Genomic DNA, 22,773 nt, shown 5'->3' with positions numbered 1-22,773 from the left:
AGAAAGACCTTGCCTCCAAAATTATGGTGCATGTAGTGACTCTCTTTTTAATATTTTATTTTTCTTATTATTTTAATTTCATGTGTATGGATGTTTGGCTTGTGACTGTCCAGGCAGGAAGATGTCTTTGTCAATTATAGAGTTTTGGAAGTTGCTTACAATGCACTTCCTGTTTACTTAGGTAATATATCCTTCTGGAGTCTTTGATACAGTTGAAGAATAGATAGATAGTTATATATTTCTTTAGTTATGATAAAATATAAAGTAGATATAAATATTGTAACTGTAATTCTTGCTTGACACCTGTTTTGCATGTGTAATTTTACTATGTTAAAGTTAAAACTTTTCTTTTTATTTAAACAGAAAGGGGGAAATGGTATGGGAAGTCTTTTCTGAATATGTGTTGCTTTTATTGGTTAATGAATAAAGAAGCTGCTCTTGGCCAATGGCTTAACCAAATATAGCCAGGCTGGAAGAGATACATATATAGAGAGTAGGCAGAGCCAGGAGATACCCATGGAGCTGCCAGAGGAGAAAGACACAAGGTGCCAGCTGGAACCTTGCCAGTAGGCCATGAACTCATGGTAAAATATAAAATAATAAAAATGGGTTAACTAAAGGTATAAGAGCTATCTAGCAATACACTTAAGTTATTGGTCAAGCAGTGGTTTAAATAATATAGTTTCTGAGTGATTATTTTGTGGTCTGGGCAGCTGGGAACAAAGAAGCAGCCTCCTACTACAAATTGGCGCCCCAATGTGTACTAGCTAAATCTACATAAAACCTGAGAGGGCTTGGAAAGAAATTCTAGACACTAAAAACAAAGTTTAGCCGCATTTTTTGTTTTTGGATGGGCTTTGTTTTGCTGGCAGCATACTGCAGCTTCTTTAAGAGAGGTCTTCCTGATTCAGTGGTAGCAGAAAAAAAGTGCAGTTTCAAAACAGCTGCTTCCTGGTTCACCAGCATGAATGGCTCTGACTCTTTTGGGAGGTCTGGCTATGGAGCATTTAAATAGATTTTGTGAGCAGACTGTTACAACTTGTTTAATGGCAAGACAGACCTTCTGTGACCGGACCCTGGATCTGGGACAGAGAGAATGGCTCTCAGAGGCAGTGAACATGTCTCCACCATGTTGGACTGGGCAGAGCAAGCAGGCAGGGCTGTTTTGGTCCTAGCTATGCCCACTTAGCATTTTTTTAAAAAAGGGTGCTTCTGGTCAGAAAAGATTTCAGATACACAGTAGGACAGATTCAGACATAAAAGACCTCTAAATGAGGTGTGTTTAAAAAATGTACTTAGGCTTGGGAGAGAGAAGAAAAAACATAAAAAGACAGTAAATATAATATAAAAGAAACAGAAAGTCATAGACTAAAGGAGTAAAGATAATAAATATTAAACTTGTAGAAAAAGTTATAGTGTAAGAAAAATAAGCCATGCAAAGAAGAAAAATACACAGACTCTGGATTATGTTTATTATTGTGTTATTTTTTATTTTTTGACTGTTAATGAGCTAAGTACAGAGAGACATTTCACTGTATGGGCTACTAAGCTAAACCAGAAAATGTATTTTAAAGGTATCTTGATTTCAGAATATGGGTCTAAGAATATACCACTTTGGAAAAGAGGTTCTTCTTTTGTTTCCACAGAAGATGAGAACCTATGGATTTCTTCCAGACTAATGTAGTTTGATGGACCAAGACCTCCTTAAAGGTCGCCATGAATACTCCCAAAAATACTTCACACAACAAAAAGCAGGAAGCAGTTTGGAGAGAACTATGACCAAATTCTCTAAATGATTGTTTATAAATGCTTCTTTACATTTAAACGGAGATATGCTACAGAGATTTGCATTGGTATGGATCTTGCTTTATTGATTCAAATTTAAGGTCAATTTTTTTGTATGTATATTTCTGCTCTTTATTAAGGCATTGTACTTGTACATCTCATTAAAAATGTAATGGATAATTAAGAAATACAGGTTAATAGATAGTCATCTATAATAGTCAAGCTTATAGTCATGTTAGTTAGGTTTTCTAGATGTACAGAGATATATTTCAGATAGATAGTTATTATTTAAACCTCTCAAAGACTAACAGAATATGGCATTTAAAACGTTTTAAGCACTTAGACTTTTCATGAACATGAGACACATCTGATTCCTGGCAGCACCAATCTACTTTAAGAGGAAGATGGGCATCAAGGAGGCTCCTTATGGAGTTAAAAAACTGCTCTTGCCTGGACTGCTTGATGTTTTGCTGTATGAACTGGATATGCAGGACCCACAGAAATATGACTGCTGATGTTGCCTATAAAAAGTGAGACAGTCCTTCAGGGTTTCTGCCTCATGAAAGAGTCTGCCAGACATTCTTTAGTACACAGGAGAAAGTGACTGACAAACCGCCAATAGAGGTGGAACAGTTTTTGAAATTTCTTGTTTCTTGGAAAAGTCTTCTGGATACTGTGAGCCAGTAGGCTGAAGATAGATGCCCCAATGGTACAGAAGAACTTTGGGTGACTGTCCAGACAGCAAGATGTCTCTGCCAATTATAGAGTTTTGGAAGTTGCTTATAGTGTACTTAGGTAATGCTATATCCTTCTGGAATCTTTGATGGAGTTGAAGAATAGAGAGATAGTTATAATTTTCCTTAGTTATGATAAAATAGAAAGTAGATATAAATATGGTAACTGCAATTCTTGCTTGATACCTGTTTTGTATATGTAATTTTACTATGTTAAAATTGAAACCTTTCTTTTCATTTAGACAAAAAGGGGAGGTGATGTGGGATTTCCCTCTGCATGCTGTGATTAGCATTGATTAATAAAGAGACTGTCTTGGCAACAATGAGGACCCTAAGAGAAACATACATAGATCTAATCTACATAGGAAGTAGAAAAAAAAGTAGATCTCCTGAGAAAAATTGGGAGCATGGGGACCTTGGGAGAGGGTTGAAGGGGAGGGGAGGGAAGGGAGGAGAACAGAGAAAAATGTAGAGCTCAATAAAAATCAATAAAAAAAAGAAAGAAACTATCTTGGGCCTGAGCAGGGCAGAATAGAGAGGTTGAGAAAACTAAACTGAATTCCGGGAGAAGGAAGGCAGAGTCATGAGAAGCCATTTAGCCCTGCCAGAGACAGAGGCCAGACAGAACCTTGATGGTAAGCCAAAGCCATGTGGCAATATACAGATTAATAGAAATGGGTTAAATTAAGATGTAAGAACTGGCCAATAAGAAGCTAGAACTAATAGGCCATGCAGTGATTTAATTAATAGTTTCTGTGTGTTTATTTTGGGAGTCTGGACAGCAGGGAAATAAATAAGAGGCCTACCCCAACAGGCCTGTATGGATGTACATGAACCACGTGTGTGCCTAGTACCCTCAGAAACTACAGGAAGGCATTGAATCCATTAGACCTATAACTAAGGCTGTTTAGGCACTGCATGGAGATGCTAAGAAGTAGGCCTTACTCCTCCAGAAAAGCAGTCAGTACTCTTAATCTCTGAACAATCTCTCAAGTCCCCAATGTGGCTTTTCATTTACATTCTTTACAACATGTAGCAAAAGAATTACATTTACTTTGTTTTATATTATGAAATAGTATTATCATATTAACAGGTTAATCTACACAGCCCAGTATCTAGTTCAACATACCTTTCGGACCTGGAGGTCCAAGAAGCCCAATCCCAGGGATACCTGGTTCTCCTTTGCTACCAGGTATTCCTGGCAGACCTGGTTGGCCTGGAAGTCCAGGATCACCTACAGAAAAATAGCAGCGTAAGAATGAGAAATATCCAAAAAAAAAGAAGTAAAGTGATGAAGATTTTCTGAAATAAAGGCAATTCTTTACATACCTGGAAGACCCACTTCACCATCTCTGCCTGGATTACCTGGCAGGCCAGGCTTCCCTGGCTGGGTTATGGTCTGGCCTGGATCCCCTTTAGGACCTGAAAATAGATGAATTACTTCAGAGGTAGAATCATTTACTTGACTAAAAAAAACCAATCCCATTTTGTATATTCTAGGGAGGTATCAAACAGAAAGATAAGACTTCAAAGAGAAACCACGGTTTTAGGTACTTCAATGACTGAGAATGGTTGATAACTAATTTTAGGTGTCAGCAGCCTGACTGGATTAAAGGATATTCAGACAGCTGACAAAGGAAGTATTTCTGGATATGTTCAGGATCCATGAAGAGAAGGATATTTGAACTAGTGATCTAAGGAGGGAAGGTCTGCTTTCAGCCAGTATGGCTCAGCATTGTCCAATAGGAGATGCCTTGGATAGAACAACAACCAAAAAAAACCCCAAAACATAAGAAATCAACCCCCCCATTCATCTGGAATACCTATCTTCTCCTTCCCTTGATAATCAGAACATAAATTGGGCTGGGAGGAAGGTTCAGTCTTCAAAGTGCCTGCTAAAGAAGAATCTGTATTGACATTCCCAACACCCATGGAAAAAAAGATAACCATAGTAGTACATGTCTGTAACCCTAATACTGAGGATATGGAGACAGGCAGATCCTTGGAGCTAGTCAGCCTAGACGTATCAGTGAACTCCAGGTTCAGTGAGAGACTCTGTCTCTAAAATTAAGGTGTATGTTTTCAACCCTGAGAACATATACATACAAGTAACATTATTATACAGACTAAGCAGGTTGTATGTGTGTGTGTGTGTGTGTGTGTGTGTGTGTGTGTGTGTGTAAAACAGCATTTAAATCAAAAAAGACCATGAATATGAAACAGAGAAAGGGGTTACATGATGAGAGGGGTTGGAATTGGAGGGAAGAAAGGTAAGGAGGATAGTTTTATAATTATAGTGTAACTTTTTTGTTTTGTTTTGTTTTTTTATCAAGACAGTGTTTCTCTGTGTAATCCTGGCTGTTCTGGAACTCACTCTGTAGACCAGGATGGCCTCAAACTCATAGAGATCTGCCTACCTCTGCTCCAGAGTTCTGGTATTAAAGGTTTGTGCCACCAACATCTGGCTATTATAACTGTATTATAATATGATTTTTTTTAAATAAATTATAAAAATAGTAATGTGCATGGGTTACATGTAAAGAACCACACAAATATATACACAAAAATATAATAAAAATACCAACAAATGACTGAAAAAAATTAACAAGAAATTCCACTTTAAACAAACACATTCTAGTCCCTTGCTAGGAGCATATAAAAAGCCAAAGAAACACATTTCTCTTGAGAGGAAGTCAATGTTTTTATTTCTGCTTTTAAGCACAAAAATTGAAATCAAACAAACTGCCAGGCGGTGGTGGTGCATGCCTTTAATCCCAGCACTTGGGAGGCAGATGCAGGCAGATCTCTGTGAGTTCGAGACCAGCCTGGTCTACAAGAGCTACCTAGTTCCAGGACAGGCTCCAAAACCACAGAGAAACCCTGTCTCAAAAAAGAAAAAAAGAAAGAAAGAAAGAAAGAAAGAAAGAAAGAAAGAAAGAAAGAAAGAAAGAAAAGAAAAGAAATCAAACAAACTATCATAGTAAACTTACCTGGTAATCCTGGCTGACCTGGATTTCCTGCCACACCTTGTATGCCTTTTTCACCTATAGGGCCTGGGGGTCCAAAGCCAACAGGGCCCATAGGTCCCATATTTCCTGGGGGACCTGGCAAACCTGGGTCTCCAGGAGGACCTCTTTCACCCTTAAAAGCAATTCCACCCTGAAAATGGAAATATTTAAGAAACACATTGATATAACTTTATGTAGGTTAGTATGAAAGAATACAACCAGGGACATGAAACAGGCATAAATACTTCTTAAATGGTATATAACTGTGTGATATTGTTAAATTGGATCTATGATTGTATCACTTACTTACTCATTACCTCCTTCAATAAATATTTCTGAACTCTATCTTCTGGTGGTACAAGCCAAGAAGATAAGTAGATCAAAATTTCTGCTCTAAAAAATTTATAATCTACCAGGAGTTGAGATAGTTATCATTTATCTATCCTATTATAATACATATTTCCAATTCAAATATCCTAGACTGTATGTTAAATACAAAATGAGATTGTTTATTTATGCTAAGTGTTTGGCTTTATAGTATCTTAACCTGGCCATCTACGCACATAAATCTATAACATTCCTATATATATATATACATATATATCATATTACATTTCTTTTCATATCTAAAAAAATCCCCCAGAGATATTTGGAATAAGATGTGAATCTCACACTGACTCTTAAGCATTTAATTTCCTACCCATTCATAGCTAGAAATAATTGATGCAGCAATGAATTAAGAAGTTGTTTATAAAACTGAAAGAAAATAGTAAGGAAACTCTAGTTAGTAACGTAGAATTTCAATGTAAAATTTTATCATTTTAGGCATCAGTAGACTACTCATGTAAGTACTAGGCCCAGTCTTTATTTTAATTTAGCAAGATTTTTTTTGGGGGGGGGAGGAAGGAGTTTACCAAGAATTAAATTTAGGGTCTCACAAACAGGTATGAGTTCTACCACTGAGATAGAATGTCATTCTAATAGTACTGACAATCTGACCTAAAAGGAGACTTTCAGACCAACTCACAGGCTCTCCTTTGGGGCCAGGGAGTCCTCGCAATCCATCCTTTCCAGGAGTCCCAGGTAGACCAGGAAGCCCTGGAGCTCCAGGGGAACCCAAGTCTCCTTTGTCACCTTTCATTCCCGGAAGAGTGAGGACATCGCCAGGGTCACCTTTAGATCCTGGAAAGCCTGGAGCACCTGGAAGTCCAGGTATTCCCTGAGTTAATAGATAAAAGAGGGAGAAGAAAGAGAAAAAGGAAATCAGAATTTTTTCTAACATTCTTTTCTCCAGTTTACTCCATTAAACCACACAATAACATTCAGTATGATGAAGTAAAGAGGACAAAATAGGGAAAGGAAAGGAATAAAATAAATTATAATTTAACATTCAAACTAAATTCAGTGTATGTGTCCGTAAGTGAAAATCAAAGGGCACGTGGCTTCTTTCCAGGCTTTTGTGGCTCATAATAGAATCGAAGCTTACTGGTAATCCTTTTGGACCAGTCATTCCAGCATTTCCTTTTTCACCCTTCTCTCCAGGGACTCCAAGAGATCCTAAAACACACACAGAATCATGTGAGCTCTGAGCCTTAAGACCCCAAGCATGCTCATATAGAAACCAGTGTATTACAAAATTAGATTCTAAACTGAGAACTTTATTCGACTACATTTAAGTCATATTTTCCTTCTCTCATTTTCTCAATATGAAGAAATCAGACTTTCTTCTTTGAAGTTTATTTACTTTTACTTTATGTGTGTGGGTGTTTTGTTCATTTGTCTGCACACCACCTGAGTGTCCGGTGCCCATGGAGGCTAGAAGAAGGTATCAGATCGCTAGGACTGGAACTGCAGACCGTAATGAACCTTCATATGGGTGCTCTTAACTGCTGAGTCACTCTCAAGCCCGAAATCAGACTTTCTTATAAATAAATATATTTAACAACACATATAGCATTAAATCCTCAGGAGTATTCCTTCGCAAAGTTTACAGCTACTAGGCACTGTGAGGTGGGGCTAGAAGCCCTATAACCATCCTATTGCCAAGGAAGAAAATAAAAAGACTGCATGATCATAATTTTCAGCTATACAATCTTCCTATATCCTTGTTAGCCCTTTTTTAGTTTGCCATTCCCTAAGATTTGGTTTATAAGTTCTGTTTGGCGCCAGAGGTTACTAAAGTTAGAAAGAAGTTACTAAACCAGTGACTCTACAGATGAATCTCTGCACTCTCTGTGTCATTATTACTCGGTTATTAGTTTCAAAGTTAATATTTGGATATTGCTAAGAATTTCTTTACCCAGAGCCACTGAATAAGATGATGGAGATGGAATCCAGAAAGCTGGATTTGAACAAGCCCTCTGTGTGATTATTATTTATTCCCAAATTGAAGACAAACTAGATTGAAAGTACAGGCGATATTACTTACTAGCTCCTAGTGGCAACTATGAGGCTTGCTAAAAGTATTTCCAAACTCCTAATGAATTTGTGTCTTTGGTAGACACACTAGACTAGTAAGTAGTCTGGAATCTATTATCAGCCTGGACTCAGGCATTATATGTAACCTCAAGAATATATAATATTGGCATATGTGAAGAGTTAATTGAATGGAATAGTTGTGGTTCTGGAAAATTATTCAAAATTAGGAGGGAGTCCTTACATGTACAAAGAATATTGGCAGCTGGTTGCCAAAACTTTAATAGAAACCTTGCTCCTTAATGACAATATGTGGTATATCCCTAATAACTCTGACTCTGGAAACCATACTTGGTATTCAGACAATATGAACAGTATCCCTAGTTTTCTAGAAGAAAAGTCTGACTCTATATGTCATTTCACTTTGGGGACAATGGAATTCTTTGAATAATACCATTGTAATAAAGAATGTTGGTAGAATTTGGTATTATAAACAAAAAAGGTTTCATAAGAGAGGCAACTCATATTCAATAATTTGTAGACATGAGTAACTAGCTATAAACTGGGAAACTAACAACATTACAAAACTATTAACATGGTCATAAGAGCCAACAAAACATTGTCTATAGGAAGAATATTTTACCTGGAGGACCTGGGAGACCTGGCAAACCGGGTTGGCCTGGAGGCCCTGAAATGCCAGTTCCAATACAGTTGAAGCAGGTGTCACCTTTGTCACCTGGTGAAAAACAAATATTACTGGAAGGGTTAATTAGACCTTCTTTAGATAACTTTTGAAGAAGTCAGCTGAACGGAATAGCGTTCCTACTCAACTGTGTGTCTGCAGAAGTCTATGTCGAAAACCAATTCTTAGACAAATAGTGCCTACGATATATAGAGGACTGCTTTAAGTGTTTGTGACACACTGATAAAATAAAGCAGACAAAATTTCACGTCTGTGGCACTAATTTCCTACCAATGGAAAGGAATAATAAACAATAAAGGCAATAAATTATTAAATGGCATATTAAATAGTTTAAAATTAAATTTAGTAAGCTTTTAAAGGTGTATGCAAATATGTGTGTAGGGGGAAATGGGTGTGACTGAGTGTGCTAGGTGAGCAGCAATTGGAAACAGGCTGAGATCAGGACAGATCTCATGGAAAGGTAACTACATAAACAAAATGAAAAGCATGGTATCTGTGTAACATGTATAGCATATTCTATGAACAGACAAGGAGCAGCAGGTAGATCAGACTGTTGAAGCTGAATAAGGAAGTGGGACCAAGTTATAGAAGCCATGCTAGACTGTAGTTTTCACTGTGCATTAAATGACAAACTGGTGGGTATTAAACAGAAGAGCCATCATTATAACAAGCCCCATTTACCCACAATGAATATACTTAAAGTAACAAATTGTACATTCATCTGTTAGCCATACACCACTAGATATTGTAGTTATTCTCAATATGTAGATATAAAGTTATATTGGAACTATAGAATTATTAATACAACATGGATTTACATCATAAATACTATTTGGTCTTTCACATTACAAATGAATTCACAGCCAAACTACACATTTTGCTTAAAAATTTAAAAACCTTTTAACCCTCAATATCATCCCAAAGAATGTGAGCCAGTCTTACAAATCTAGCTATCATATCATATCTTATTTTTATTAATTTAAATTGTATTTATTTAAATTTTTCATATAGTATATTTGGATCATATACTTTCCCCTCTCCTAATTCCTCCCAGATCCCAATTCTCCTGATGGTCCTACATGCTATTCCTAACCATTTTTCCAAACATATTAGCACACTCTATACCTTATAAATATTAAACAATACACAAGGAATGAATTATATACAAATACAGTATTAACTCATCATTTACACAAAGGTACTTTAATAATCATTGGATAAGACCTTATTAGTTCTATTACTCTTTAATCTTAAATTCATTACATACTTCCCATATTGCAAACATAGTTTCAACAAAACACATTATGAATCTAATAACTGAATCCTCATACTTCAGTTTACAAAAATGTGTCCACGAACTGCTAATTTATGCAATCAAAGATAAAAATATAGTTTTCTTACTTTTAAAGGATAACAACTATCCATTGGTCTTAGGAACCAAACCAAAACACTGAGACAACTCCAAATAAAATAAATGAATTAATATTATATTATGTTAATTATGCTCATAATTTCCTTCACCTATATTTACAAAGATAATTACTCCCTGTTATAGATAAAAATACTCATTTAAGTGAGTTTTATTGTAATTGTATCCCGAGAAACAATATTTATCAACTTCCATCATAAAACCAGAATCTCCAACTTACTAAGCATAACAATTCCAACTATATACTTAACTCTCAGCTTTGAAATTAGAGTATCATAGTAGTAGTGTCACTTGCTACATGAACAATTAACAATTCTCCTTATGATACATACTCAAATCTAAATATCATCCAATTCTTCAAATAGTTTACTCATATTTCTTGCTATGTTCATTCAAGCTACTATGAACAACTTATTTCAACTACTAATAGCATGAATAGAAATATATGACTTCCATTACTGGAAGGATGTACTCAACAGACACTAATACAGTTTTATAATAACTTTCTAAGCTATTTGATATAACTGCATCAAGGATGCTGGATTTGTCTTAGCTTTTCTCAAAATCTGTACACATGTTATTTAGATGCTCTGGACCATCCATCAACCATAACCTCCATGATGAGCAAAACATATGAAAAATAGTAGACTTTGTCAAAGCTATACAATTTACCAATAACAAATGCATGCTGAGCACTCACTGGAATACCACTCTTATCAGATTCCACTCTAAAGAGCATATAAACTCTGCAAGCATAGGGAGGGCATGCTAATAACTGAGCTCTTCTAACTACGTTCATTGTCACTTCCCTAGCAGCTGTATGCAGCTCATGACTTCTCTTTTTCAACACCTTAGGGCAATCTGGATTCCTTTCATTAATTAATTTTAAGAAAATATATCCCATTATTAACTAAGCCAATGAAACAGGATTTCAGATGTCAAACATTGTCTTAAAAAATTCCCCACTAGAATGCAAACTTGTGCAACCACTTTGGAAGGCAGTATGGCGGTTTCTCAGGAAATTCGGGATCAACTTACCCCTGGACCCAGCAATACCACTCTTGGGAATATACCCAAGAAAGGCCTTATCATACAACAAAAGTATATGTTCTACAATGTTCATAGCAGCATTGTTTGTGATAGCCAGAACCTGGAAACAACCTAGATGCCCTTCAATGGAAGAATGGATGAAGAAAGTATGGAATTTATACATATTAGAGTACTACTCAGCAATAAAAAACAAGGACTTCATGAATTTTGCATACAAATGGATGGAAATAGAAAACACTATCCTGAGTGAGGTAAGCCAGACCCAAAAAGAGGAACATGGGATGTACTCACTCATATTTGGTTTCTAGCCATAAACCAAGGACATTGAGCTTATAATTAGTGATCCTAGAGAAGCTAAATAAGGAGAACCCAAAGAAAAACATATAGGCATCCTCCTGAATATTAACCTTCAGCAAGCGATGAAAGGAGACAGAGACAGAGACCCAAATTGGAGCACAGGACTGAAATCTCAAGGTCCAAATCAGGAGCAGAAGGAGAGAGAGCACGAGCATGGAACTCAGGACCGCGAGGGGTGCACCCACACACTGAGACAATGGGGATGTTCTATCGGGAACTCACCAAGGCCAGCTGGCCTGGGTCTGGAAAAGCCTGGGATAAAACCAGACTCTCTGAACATAGCGGACAATGAGGACTACTGAGAACTCAAGAACAATGGCAATGGGTTTCTGATCCTACTGCACGCACTGGCTTGGTGGGAGCCTAGGCAGTTTGGATGCTCAACTTACTAGACCTGGATGGAGGTGGGGGTTCCTTGGACTTCCCACAGGACAGGGAACCCTGATTGCTTTTCGGGCTGGGGGGAGACTTAATTGGGGGAGGGGGAGGGAAATGGGAGGCGGTGGCGGGGAAGAGACAGAAATCTTTAATAAATAAATAAATTAAAAAAAAAAATTCCCCACTAATAACTACATGTGTGATCCTTAAACTATTTGCCTCACCATCAAGATTTTAGGCTTAACTTTATCCTATGAAAGCAATATAATGACTCTAAACTTACGACTTTATTTTCCCCACCTACTCATATTTTTTCTGATTTTCTGGATTTTTTCCAACTACAACGCGTATTTATTTACTAATAAACTAATTATTAAGTAAAATACTGCTTCAAATCTTCTAGACTTAACCTGGCTGAAAAAAGCAGTTCCCCCAAATATCTAGATATCCAAATGCAATCCCTTGAAAATTCCCAGTGAATCATAAAATAATTAAATAATTAAAACATAAACAATTTTTTAAATTGTTGTACTATGTCTTTAATTCTTAGTACTTTTTAATTTACTTGAGTAATTTCAATCATAATAAAGACACAAGTAAGGAACAAGAATCCACACTATTATTCAACTTCCAAAGCTTTATAACACAGTCATAATTATTGTATCTTTACAAGACCAATTTCTTCACCTTCATAAATTTCTTAATTTCTTATATTATTAAAGTCAACAAAAAGCTCTACCTCATAATTTGCTAACAACACAACTGTAATTAACTCTATCAACAGACACCATTAGCACCTTCAAATTATTCAATTAGTGCATGGCAAGTCTGACTGTTTTTTACTGCCACTGCTGTGGTATATCCAAATATTAGCATCACTCCTAAGCAAAAGAAAAATAATGCTACAAAAGACCCATGCAAACCTGAATACAATTCCAACCCCACCACCACCAGTAATAACTAACTTCAGTCTACCATAAATAGGTGAAGATTTAAGACACTCATATAGAACAAAACGAAAATATTATATATATATATATTATAATTTCCATGTGGAAGTAAACTGACTAATGGCATGGAAAACCATTGCCATTATTCAACCATAGAAACTTGAATGACCAAAACCTCTCCCTATGTCATCAATATTATTATCCACTTACATGCTGATTTACCAGCCCCATCCTATTTCAGCACAATGGCAATTCCGTCTTTTACGAGGCATTGGCATGATACTACTAATTATCACAGTCCTCTATGCAGAAATACATTATACAAAATGGTTACATTTCCATCTGTCAGGTCTGTCGGCTGGACGATTTTTCCAGGATCTTTGTGCAAACAGAGCCTCCATCTTTTCCATCTGCTTGTTGTTCTCCTCATGAAGAACAAGGCCTATACTATGGACATTTACTTTCCTAGAAACTTGAAACATGGACATTTTTTTACTACTTGCAGTAAAAGTGGAAAAACTAGGGATGAATTTCTGGATCAAAACCCTTGGAGAAAGAGGAGGCCATAAATCCTACCATGCATTAAGCAATAACAGTAACTATAATTAGTTAAGAGTGTACGGCGTGGGCACAAATGCAAGTGGGTAAGTGCATGTTATAGCAAAGATCCATGAAATTCTTTTATTATTTTAATTTGTCAATGAAGAAGGAAGCAAGTTAAGAGACTTAAAATGATATTAAATAAACACTAAAGCTTAAAAAGAGAAAGGAAGATACAGAATCAGGAAAATGGAAATCTGAAACTACTCTTGCTATAACTTCAGTTACAAATGAACACACTGATGTGAGGAAACAGCAAAGGAGGTGAGTTTAATATTAGACTAGATTTCAACGATTGGTCGTGTTGAGTTATGGGTAGTTTGAGGTATGTCTCAGTAGGTGGTGTAGGAGACCCTTCTGTATTTGTGTTGCTTTAATTGGTTATTAAAGAAACTGCCTTGGCCTAGTTGATAGGGCGGAACTCAGGTAGGCAGGGAAGACAGAACAGAATTCTGGGAGGACGAAAGCAGAGACAGGCAGACGCCATGGTTCTTTTGCCCAAGACAGATGCTGGTTAAACTCACACTGGTAAGCCACAGTCAAGTGGCAATACAGATTATTAGAAATGGGTTAAATCAAGATGTAAGAATTAGCCAATAAGAGGATAGAGATAATGGGCCAGGCAGCAATTTAATAATACAATTTCTGTGTGGTTATTTCAGGTATAAGTTAGCCGGGCAGCCAAAACAAGGGGTCCCACTCTCTACAACAAGTAGGAGTGAAGCAATGTTGGAGTCAAGTTATTAGAGGCTGTAATCTAGAAAGAGATGCCATATGAAAACAACATTATGGAGGAATACACTACTGTGTATATACTTGGAGTGTGGGCTTGAGAATGGCTGTGTTAAGACTGAACTTAGAATACAGGGCATTCTGCTAATGACTTGAAAGAATGAAGGAAGGGATGCTTGGGTATCAAACCTTTCGCTCCTTGCTCTCCTTGGAGTCCTTTATCACCTGGAGATCCTGGGGGGCCTGGAGGGCCTTCTTTACATATCTCATCACCTAAGGTTAAAGATTAGATAGCAAGATAATTGTTGTCAAATATTGAGAAGACTAGGCAAAAAAAAGTACATAAAAACAACAGAAAGGCTAGAAAAAACATATTTTTGATTACTTCTCTGTAAAAATACAACTCAATAAATAATATGGGGACATATTGTTGATAATGAACACTGCTTAAAGACCAGTATATAACCCAAACCCCAAACTAAAAATAGTAGTATAATTTCTTAGATAATCAGAAATAGAAATAATGACACATAATTAAAATTAATGTTACAGAAGAAAAAACTTTAAGTCATCAAATTTTAAAATATGTAAAAAAAATAATGATGCCAAACTTCAGTCAGATTCACTTACAAATGAAATAAAACAAAAGACCAGCCAAATTTATCAGAATGAAATTACAACTTACGGGATGGCAAATGAGGGCCGGGAGGACCAGGAGGCCCTGGAAGTCCAGGAATCCCAGGCTGTCCATCAAGTCCTGGAGATCCAGGAATACAAATTCCAGGGGGACCTTCATCACCTTTTTGGCCTCTTTCTCCAGGATATCCAGGGGGACCAGGAGGACCCATGACTGCTGTCCCTAAATAATTAAATGTACCCATTAAAAGTGACCAAGATGATCATATTATATAGACAATTATTTTGAATCTCTAGGAGACAGTTGGAATGATAAAATCTGCCTTTAATATAACAGTTGGACTTTCTTTTTCCATTTTTAAAATTTTAGTCTTAGTATACAAAATAATGGCTTGCATTATAGCATTTTCATATATATATGCTCATATCCATCTCCACAGTACCTTATTCATCTCTCTTTACCCACCCTCACTTATCCTCTTTCTCCACCCAGTCTCCTTTCTGCTTCCATGGCACATAATATAAAGATAAATTCAATTCTGCATGGAAGAGACAATGCACCCTATTTTGTTTTTATTCCCTATGCTTTAAACCCCTTCTGTACCACACTTAGTGTCTGCTCAGTTGGTTTGTATAGTAAGTTTCTCTCTGAGAATTAGCATTTGCAAGAATGAAATGCTTTAAATCATACTAATAGTTTGGGTATAAGATATGATGATTACTTAAAGTAATGGTCAGGCATAGTGGCCCATATCGCAGCACTCAGGTGGCAGAGGCAGATGGATTATAGCCAGGATGGAAGAGATATATAAAGAGAGAGTAGGTGGAGTCAGGCAGAAGCCATGTAGCCCCACTGGAGACAGATGCTGGATGCCAGACAGAACTTTACTCAGTAAGCCACAGCCACATGGTGACATACAGATGAATAGAAATGGGTTAACTAAAGATATAAGAGCTAGCTAGCAATATGCTTAAGTGATTGGCCAAGCAGTGATTTAAATAATATAGTTTCTGAATGGTTATTTTGAGTCTGGGCAGCCATGAACAAACAAGCAGCCTCCTATAACCATGTGTAGGCTGGTGCCTTCAGTAGTCAGAGTGAATCGGATTCTCTGGAACTGAAGTTGCAGGCAGTTTTATAAGTCACCAAGTAGGTGTTGGGAACCAAACTTGAATCCTCTAAAAATGCTAGCATCTCTCTAAACTACTAAAGCGTCTTTCCATCCCCATTCAATGGTACTTTTAAAAGGCTTGGAAAGAACTCTTCCCTATACTGTTTGGGGTAGGCTCAATTGCTTTCTTGCTGTTGTCAATTTCTACACATTTATTGGTCTATTCTCTTTTAATTTGTTCATATAGTCAGTTACAGCAATATAACATAGAAACATCTGTGACATTTTAGGGTAAAATTAAATAGTGATAATATCATATATGATTTACAGAGAGATGTGGTCAGTTTAATTAATTATTTTTTGGATTTTTGAGACAGGGTTTCTCTCTAGTTTTTGGTTCCTGTCCTGGCACTAGCTCTTGTAGACCAGGCTGGCCTTGAACTCACAGAGATCAGCCTGCGTCTGCTTCCCGAGTTCTGGGATTAAAGGTGTGCGCCACCACTGCCTGGCTGTTTAATTTAGCATTATATTATAGTTTCTCTGTTAATAAATGTGTAGTGAAGAGGCAGTTTCTTTATTAACCAATGAAAGTTACACATAGGCAGATGACCTTCCTACATCATAAATGAGGTTGAACCTTGGTGGTTTGTTATCACTGTTACTAGATTTCCTGTTTATACTTTGAAATAATTCAAAATATGGGGGTTATCTTTTTTTTGCCAGTTTGGTAGAACTCATCCATAAAACTATAAAAACACCTGTAAATCAACACTTATTCATGGAGAGTGTCAATATTTCAAAGTCTTCAATGGAAGTGGTTCTCAACCTTCCTAATGCTGAGCCCCTTTAATACTCTTCTGTCTGGCATCCAGAAGCAGATGCAGAGATCCACAGCCAAGCACCAGGCCTAGCCTGCTGAAGAAAGGGAGGAGGGATTGTACAAGTGTGCGGGGGGGGGGGTCAAGGTCATGACTGAGAACCCACAGAAACAGCTGACCTGAGCTCATAGGAGCTTATGGACTCTGGACCAACAGTTAGGGAGGCTGCATGGGACCAACCTAGGCCCTCTGCAGGTGAGTGACAGTTTTATAGTTTGTTCTGTTTATAAGGCTCTTGGCAGTGAGATCAGGACCTGTCCCTGGCACTTAGCTAGTTATTTTGAGACCCGTTCCCTATGCTGGATTATCTCACCCAGCCTTGATTTAGGGGGAGGAGCTTGGTCCTGCCTCAACTTAATGTGCCCTGCCATGCTATGTTCACACCCATGGGAGACCGGTCTCTTTCTGAATGAAGAGGGACAAAGAGTAGATGGGGAAGGAGGTAAATGGGAGGGGGGAGGCCAGGGGAGAGGAGAGAAGGGAATCTGTAGTCAGTGTGTAAAATAAATGAAAAATGTTAATTAAATAAAAACTTAAAAAGATAAAAAAGAAAATAAAATATAAGATGACACAGAAAATACTGAAAAGTAAATCATTAACTCTAATAAATGTTGAACATCAAACACAGAATAGATGCTACTAAAATAAAATTGAGATAAAATACTTGTATAGTATGCAGAATATGTATATCTGAAGCAGAAGGAGAAAACTTACAAGTAAAGTGAACAAAGCATATTAATTAAAATTTATTGATAGAAAAAAGAAAGCTGTCTTAATTCTAATGTCAAGTCAAAGAAAATTCATTGAAAAATATGCGTTAACAACACAGGTATTGTATCTAATAGGTGATACAATGACTACAGTCATGAACCTTTACAATCTAATGAATAGGCTTAAATGATGGTATAAAATTTATAAATTACAGGAGGTAGATTGACAGATCCTTAGCAGATTGAACAAATTAAAAATAAGGGTATAATTACTTTGATCAACATAATCAAGCTGTATCTATGAGTGAGAGAAAAGAATGTTCTAGAAAGCAAGGAATACATATTCTGTGAAAATTTGCATAGACAATTTATACAAATATATGCTATTTGACTTGAAAACAATCTACAGTATGTATGCTTGGGATTCTCTGAAACCACAGTAAAATAGACTGGGGAAACTTCAAATATCCATATATTAGTATTTGCATGTTGGCATTGTTAAAAATAACTTCAGAGATAAGGCAGACATATATGGCAATGTAAAACCACTAACTGCTATGCCACAATAAAATGTGCTTCATATGAAAACTCATTGACCGCAGCCCAAACAATACTCACATTCTAAGACTACAAATACCAAAAATAAGTGAGAAATGGGAATGTAGCCTGACATTATATTCCTTGAAATGAAAAGAAAGGATAAACTTAACTCACATGCTCACATAGGATAAAACAAGCACAAACATATAGAATGGGTAAATTTACCAGGATGAAAAAAATTGTAAAATGAAAATATGGGTGAATATGGAAAGTAAAATATATTGAAAAGAGTTTGAAACAAGGATAGATTAACAAATATAGTCAAAATAGCTCAGAAATGATACAAATAAAATTAGAAGGAAAAAGAATTTTACCATAATTATTTCTTTTTAGTAATTAAAAAACTATGAATCTCTACTAATAAATTTGACTTTCTTGATGAAATATAAACTTCTTACGTAACAAAATCAAATTATTAAAGAAAGTTGTTATGAGAGAGTATGAAGCCTAAGTCAACTGCCATAGAACAGAAGTTGTCAACCTGTGGGTCATGACTTTTTGGGGGTCCAATGATCCTTTCACAGGGGTCACATGTCAGATATCTTGCATATCATATATTTACATTATGGTTTGTAACAGTAGCAAAATTATCAGTTACTGGATAAAGGATCTCTGATGACAATTAGGGTAGTCACCAATCTGATTACAGTAGATGGCCAGTTCAGACACCTTCTCCACTATTGCTAGGAGTCGTAGCTGGGGTTATTCTTATGAATTCCTGGGAGTTTCACTGGTACTAAGTTACTACCTAACTCCGGAATCTGATTCCCATCAAGATGTCTCTTTCCTTACTTTCCCCCTCCATTGGGCTCTCTGAAGTTCCCATCTTCTCACTGCCCCCCCCACCCCCAGATTACCCCTTCCAAGGGAAATCCATGCATCCCTCTTTAAATCCTCCTTGTTATCTAGCTTCTTTGTGGCTGTGAATTGTAGGTTTGTTATCCTGTACTTTACTCCTAATATCCACTTATGAGTGAGTACATACCATGTTTGTCTATCTGGGTTTGGGTTACCTCACTCAGGATGCCTTTTTCTAGTCCCACCTATCTGCCTGCAAATTTTATAGTCATTGATTTTACAACTGAGTAATACTCTATTGTGTAAACGTGCCACGTTTCCTTTATCAATTCTTCTGTTGACGGGCATCTAGGTTGTTTCCAGGTTCTGGCTATTACAAATAAAGCTGTTATGAACATAGTTGAGCAAGTTTCTTTGTGGTATGATTGAACATACTTTGGGTATATGCCCAAGAGTGGTACCACTGGGTCTTGAAGTAGATTGATTCCCAGTTTTCTGAAAACCACTATATTGACTTCCAAAGTGGCTGTACAAGTTTGCACTCCTACCAGCAGTGGAGGAGTTAATCTTTCTTTTGGCTTCTATTGCACAGATTGCTTTATTTTCCCTCTGATCAGTTAAATTGTACATTTTATTTCTATTCTTCTCTAATAATGGTTCGTGTAAATTTTGATCTACGTATTTAAATCTATATATTTCCTCTGTCTCTCCCTCTCCTCTATCTCTCTCTGCCCCTCACCCCAATGTGTGTGTGTGTATGCATCACTCTTCATGCTATATTTTGAGACAGACCTTCTCACTGCACCTAAAGTTTAACAATTAAGCTAGACTGGCTGGCCAGAAAGGACCCAGAATCCTCCTACCTGTCTCACTTTTGCTAGGATTAGAGGCATGCACCACTGTCCCTAGTTTTTTACATCAGGGTTATTGATTCAAACCTAGGTTTGAATATTTGTGTGGCAAACACTCGATGCACCGAGCCACCTCTAAAGTCCTTAAATCTGTATTTAAAAAAACTTAGAGAGATTAATATTTATATTCTTACACATTAATAAGGGAAAACCAAGAACAGTATCACTGGCTGACTTCTCGTCCTCATCCTATCTGCAGCTCCCCTACCACGTAAGGAATATTCACACATACAGTCCTGGATCTTTATGAATTTAAATGTAATGTATCTTATTCAGATCTTTCTTAATCCATGATTCTTTTATCTTACCTCCACCCCTACTTTTTCTTATATTTTCCCCCTTACTTTCAGAGTAAAACCTTTAGTAATGACTTAAAGGAAGGTCTGGAGGTGGTAAATCGTCCAGGTATCCCATCTTCTCAGCAGAATGGCAGTTTAGTAAAATATAGGCTTCAAAATTTATAGTTATTTGTCCTTATTACTGTGAAAATATTTTCCATTATCTTTTGCAAACTCTTACTATTCTGCAGGCAATGTGCCTTTTTTTTCTTCTTAGGTAGGTTTTTCAGAGTTTTTTTATTTTTATTTTTAATATTTTATTTTTAATTCCTAAATTCTGAAATGCCAAGGTAATGAGCCTAATGGGCTTTGTAATTTTGTTATTACTTTACTCTTGGTTGGTGTTTAATGATCTTTTTACGGAGGTGCATGTGTTTGTGTTTGTGTGTTCACGCACTTTAAATAGATGGATTGTCACCACCATTACTTTTCCTAATACCATTTCTTAAATACTGTTTCTTGTCCCAATATTTTGTATATGACTCACTCATGATATTTTTGAGAAGTCCTAAGTTTATCCCTTAAGCATCATATTTTTCCTTTATAGTTATCAACTCCTGAACTCTTTTACCATAGCCTGGGAATATTCTTTATTTTAAATTTCAACCCATAACAGATATTTAGCTCATTGTTTTGAGATGGACTAAAAAGAGCATATTTAGACCACAAAGAAACTCACACTTATCATTTTCTTCCTCAGAAGGTGTTGCTTTCCTCATCATAACAGTATTTCCTTAGTTACACATTTTTTAATGGAAAGAACCTATAACTCAGTGAATATATATGTGTGGTAGATACTGAAATGAATGTTTCTGTGAATTTTGCATAGATAGTTACACTTTAATAAACAAGATACATAATGACAGTTTAATTTTTGGTCAAATTTTAAGTGCTACAGTATACACTGTATCTTCTAAGAGAATGATATAAAAGTCAATACTGAACCTTAAAGTTTTATACATGGTAAAATCAACATGGAAATTTCTAATTCATTGATTCTAGAATTCCAAATGAACAATGCTGGTTACCAATGTTGTATAGGAGACATAGAAATGTTGGCATTTGTTATGTCAATATCCTGTTCTCTGACAGCATGGAAGGTGTGAGGATTCATCTACCAGATCAAGGAACTGTTTGGTACAATATATTTTTAATAGAAGGTAAAAGTGAGATTTATGACATTTAAGTCAGCTTTTAAAAGGACATGGGAAGAATTTGGCAAGAAATACAATAATACATCTTTGGTACAGTTGGTCATTTAGAAAGTCCCCGTTTGAATAGTAGATATGGCTTAGTGGATATACTGCTATTGGGAAAACATGAGGACATGGGGTCAGATCCACAGAGCCCACTTAAAAGCCTGGTATGGTAGTATAACCTCAGTGCTGGTGGTGCAGACAAGTCAGATCTTGGGGCTGGCTGTCCAGCAAGCCTAGCAGAGACAGAAAGCTACAGGTTCATTGAGAGCCTAAAAAAGTGCAGAAAAACTCAGTGTCGACTCCTGGCCTCCACAGGAGCTCACATGGGCGGTTACCAGCATACAGACATACATCTTACACAAACACACAGGGGGTAGAGCACAGAATACTCATGTAATCCACTGTCATGCCCAACCAAACAATATGGATTGGCTAGGATACTGAAAGCACTGAGATATAAACACAATCTTTTCTACCTGGAGGTCCAGGAAAGCCAGGTGGCCCTTGTATTCCAGGAAATCCTCGCTCTCCTTTTTCTCCAGGCAAACCAGGTAACCCAATATTTCCTTTTTCTCCCACGGTCACACCAGTGTCAGGTCTAGGAATTACCTTTTCATGGAAAAAGAAATTCAGGAAGCCAATGAAAAAGCTTGCTCTTCTAAATGTAATCAAACAGCTACCTATGATTATAATACTCTATTTCACACAGTTCTTAGATATTAAATATATCACATAGATTGAGTCTCATTAAGACTGCTCCATAGATTAGGTCACCTTCATCACTTTTACCCTCAACCTATGGGGAAACATGTAATAACAGCAATATTGAGCTCAAGACTTACAAAGCTAGAAGGATTTTTGTTGTCTCTTCTCATATCATTAACGGCTATTTCCAGTCACCTAAAACCTGGCAATTCTTTAAAAAAAAAATGCCTCTGATTTTCTTTCCTCGATCCTCTTGTCATGGTTACTGTTCTGATCTCACACTTGGCCTTTGGCTTTAAGTTATTCCCTTAAATTCAAGCCTATTTACATCATACACTTGCCTCAAACACATTTTTCTATGGAAACGACTTGTCTTAAGGATAGTACTTGCTTACTCCTGACTGTATGTGATATTACTTGTAACCCTCAACTCAGCCAAACTACCTTCAGTATCACTCCCAGCTATTTCCTTGCCTATTATTTCTAGCAATGAATTCTTATCACTCTGGCCTGTCTTATTATAACCATTTCACATGCTTATTGTTTACAGGATTTTTATTTTGGTTTGGTTTTGGAGGCAGGCTTTTTCTCTATGTAGCCTGGCTGTCCCAGAACTCACTCTGTAGACCCGGCTGACCTCAACTCAGAGGTCGTCCTGCCTCTGCCTCCCAAGCGCTGGGATTAAAAGGAGTGTCACCCTCCTCAGTGTGCATACTTTATCAGTACTTTTTCACATGCCATTCCA

General features: G+C 36.8%; 1 protein-coding gene across 1 annotated transcript in view; it reads right to left on the bottom strand.

Moving 5' to 3' along the window:
* The window catches only part of Col4a5 (collagen type IV alpha 5 chain), a 187,005-nt gene that overhangs the window by 69,077 nt on the left and 95,155 nt on the right, over positions 1–22,773 (bottom strand). The window contains exons 19-27 of the mRNA XM_075957560.1: positions 21,800–21,932; positions 14,827–15,000; positions 14,331–14,414; positions 8,586–8,678; positions 7,014–7,084; positions 6,555–6,746; positions 5,510–5,678; positions 3,849–3,941; positions 3,649–3,753 (exon numbers count right to left, since the gene is read on the bottom strand). Of these exons, the coding sequence (XP_075813675.1) occupies positions 3,649–3,753; positions 3,849–3,941; positions 5,510–5,678; positions 6,555–6,746; positions 7,014–7,084; positions 8,586–8,678; positions 14,331–14,414; positions 14,827–15,000; positions 21,800–21,932 (1,114 nt within the window). The remainder of the gene's footprint in view (positions 1–3,648; positions 3,754–3,848; positions 3,942–5,509; positions 5,679–6,554; positions 6,747–7,013; positions 7,085–8,585; positions 8,679–14,330; positions 14,415–14,826; positions 15,001–21,799; positions 21,933–22,773) is intronic.

Source organism: Microtus pennsylvanicus, chromosome X (assembly GCF_037038515.1).
Source record: "Microtus pennsylvanicus isolate mMicPen1 chromosome X, mMicPen1.hap1, whole genome shotgun sequence".
In the NCBI taxonomy this organism is placed as follows: domain Eukaryota; kingdom Metazoa; phylum Chordata; class Mammalia; order Rodentia; family Cricetidae; genus Microtus; species Microtus pennsylvanicus.
This window is presented reverse-complemented; position numbering and strand designations above follow the sequence as displayed.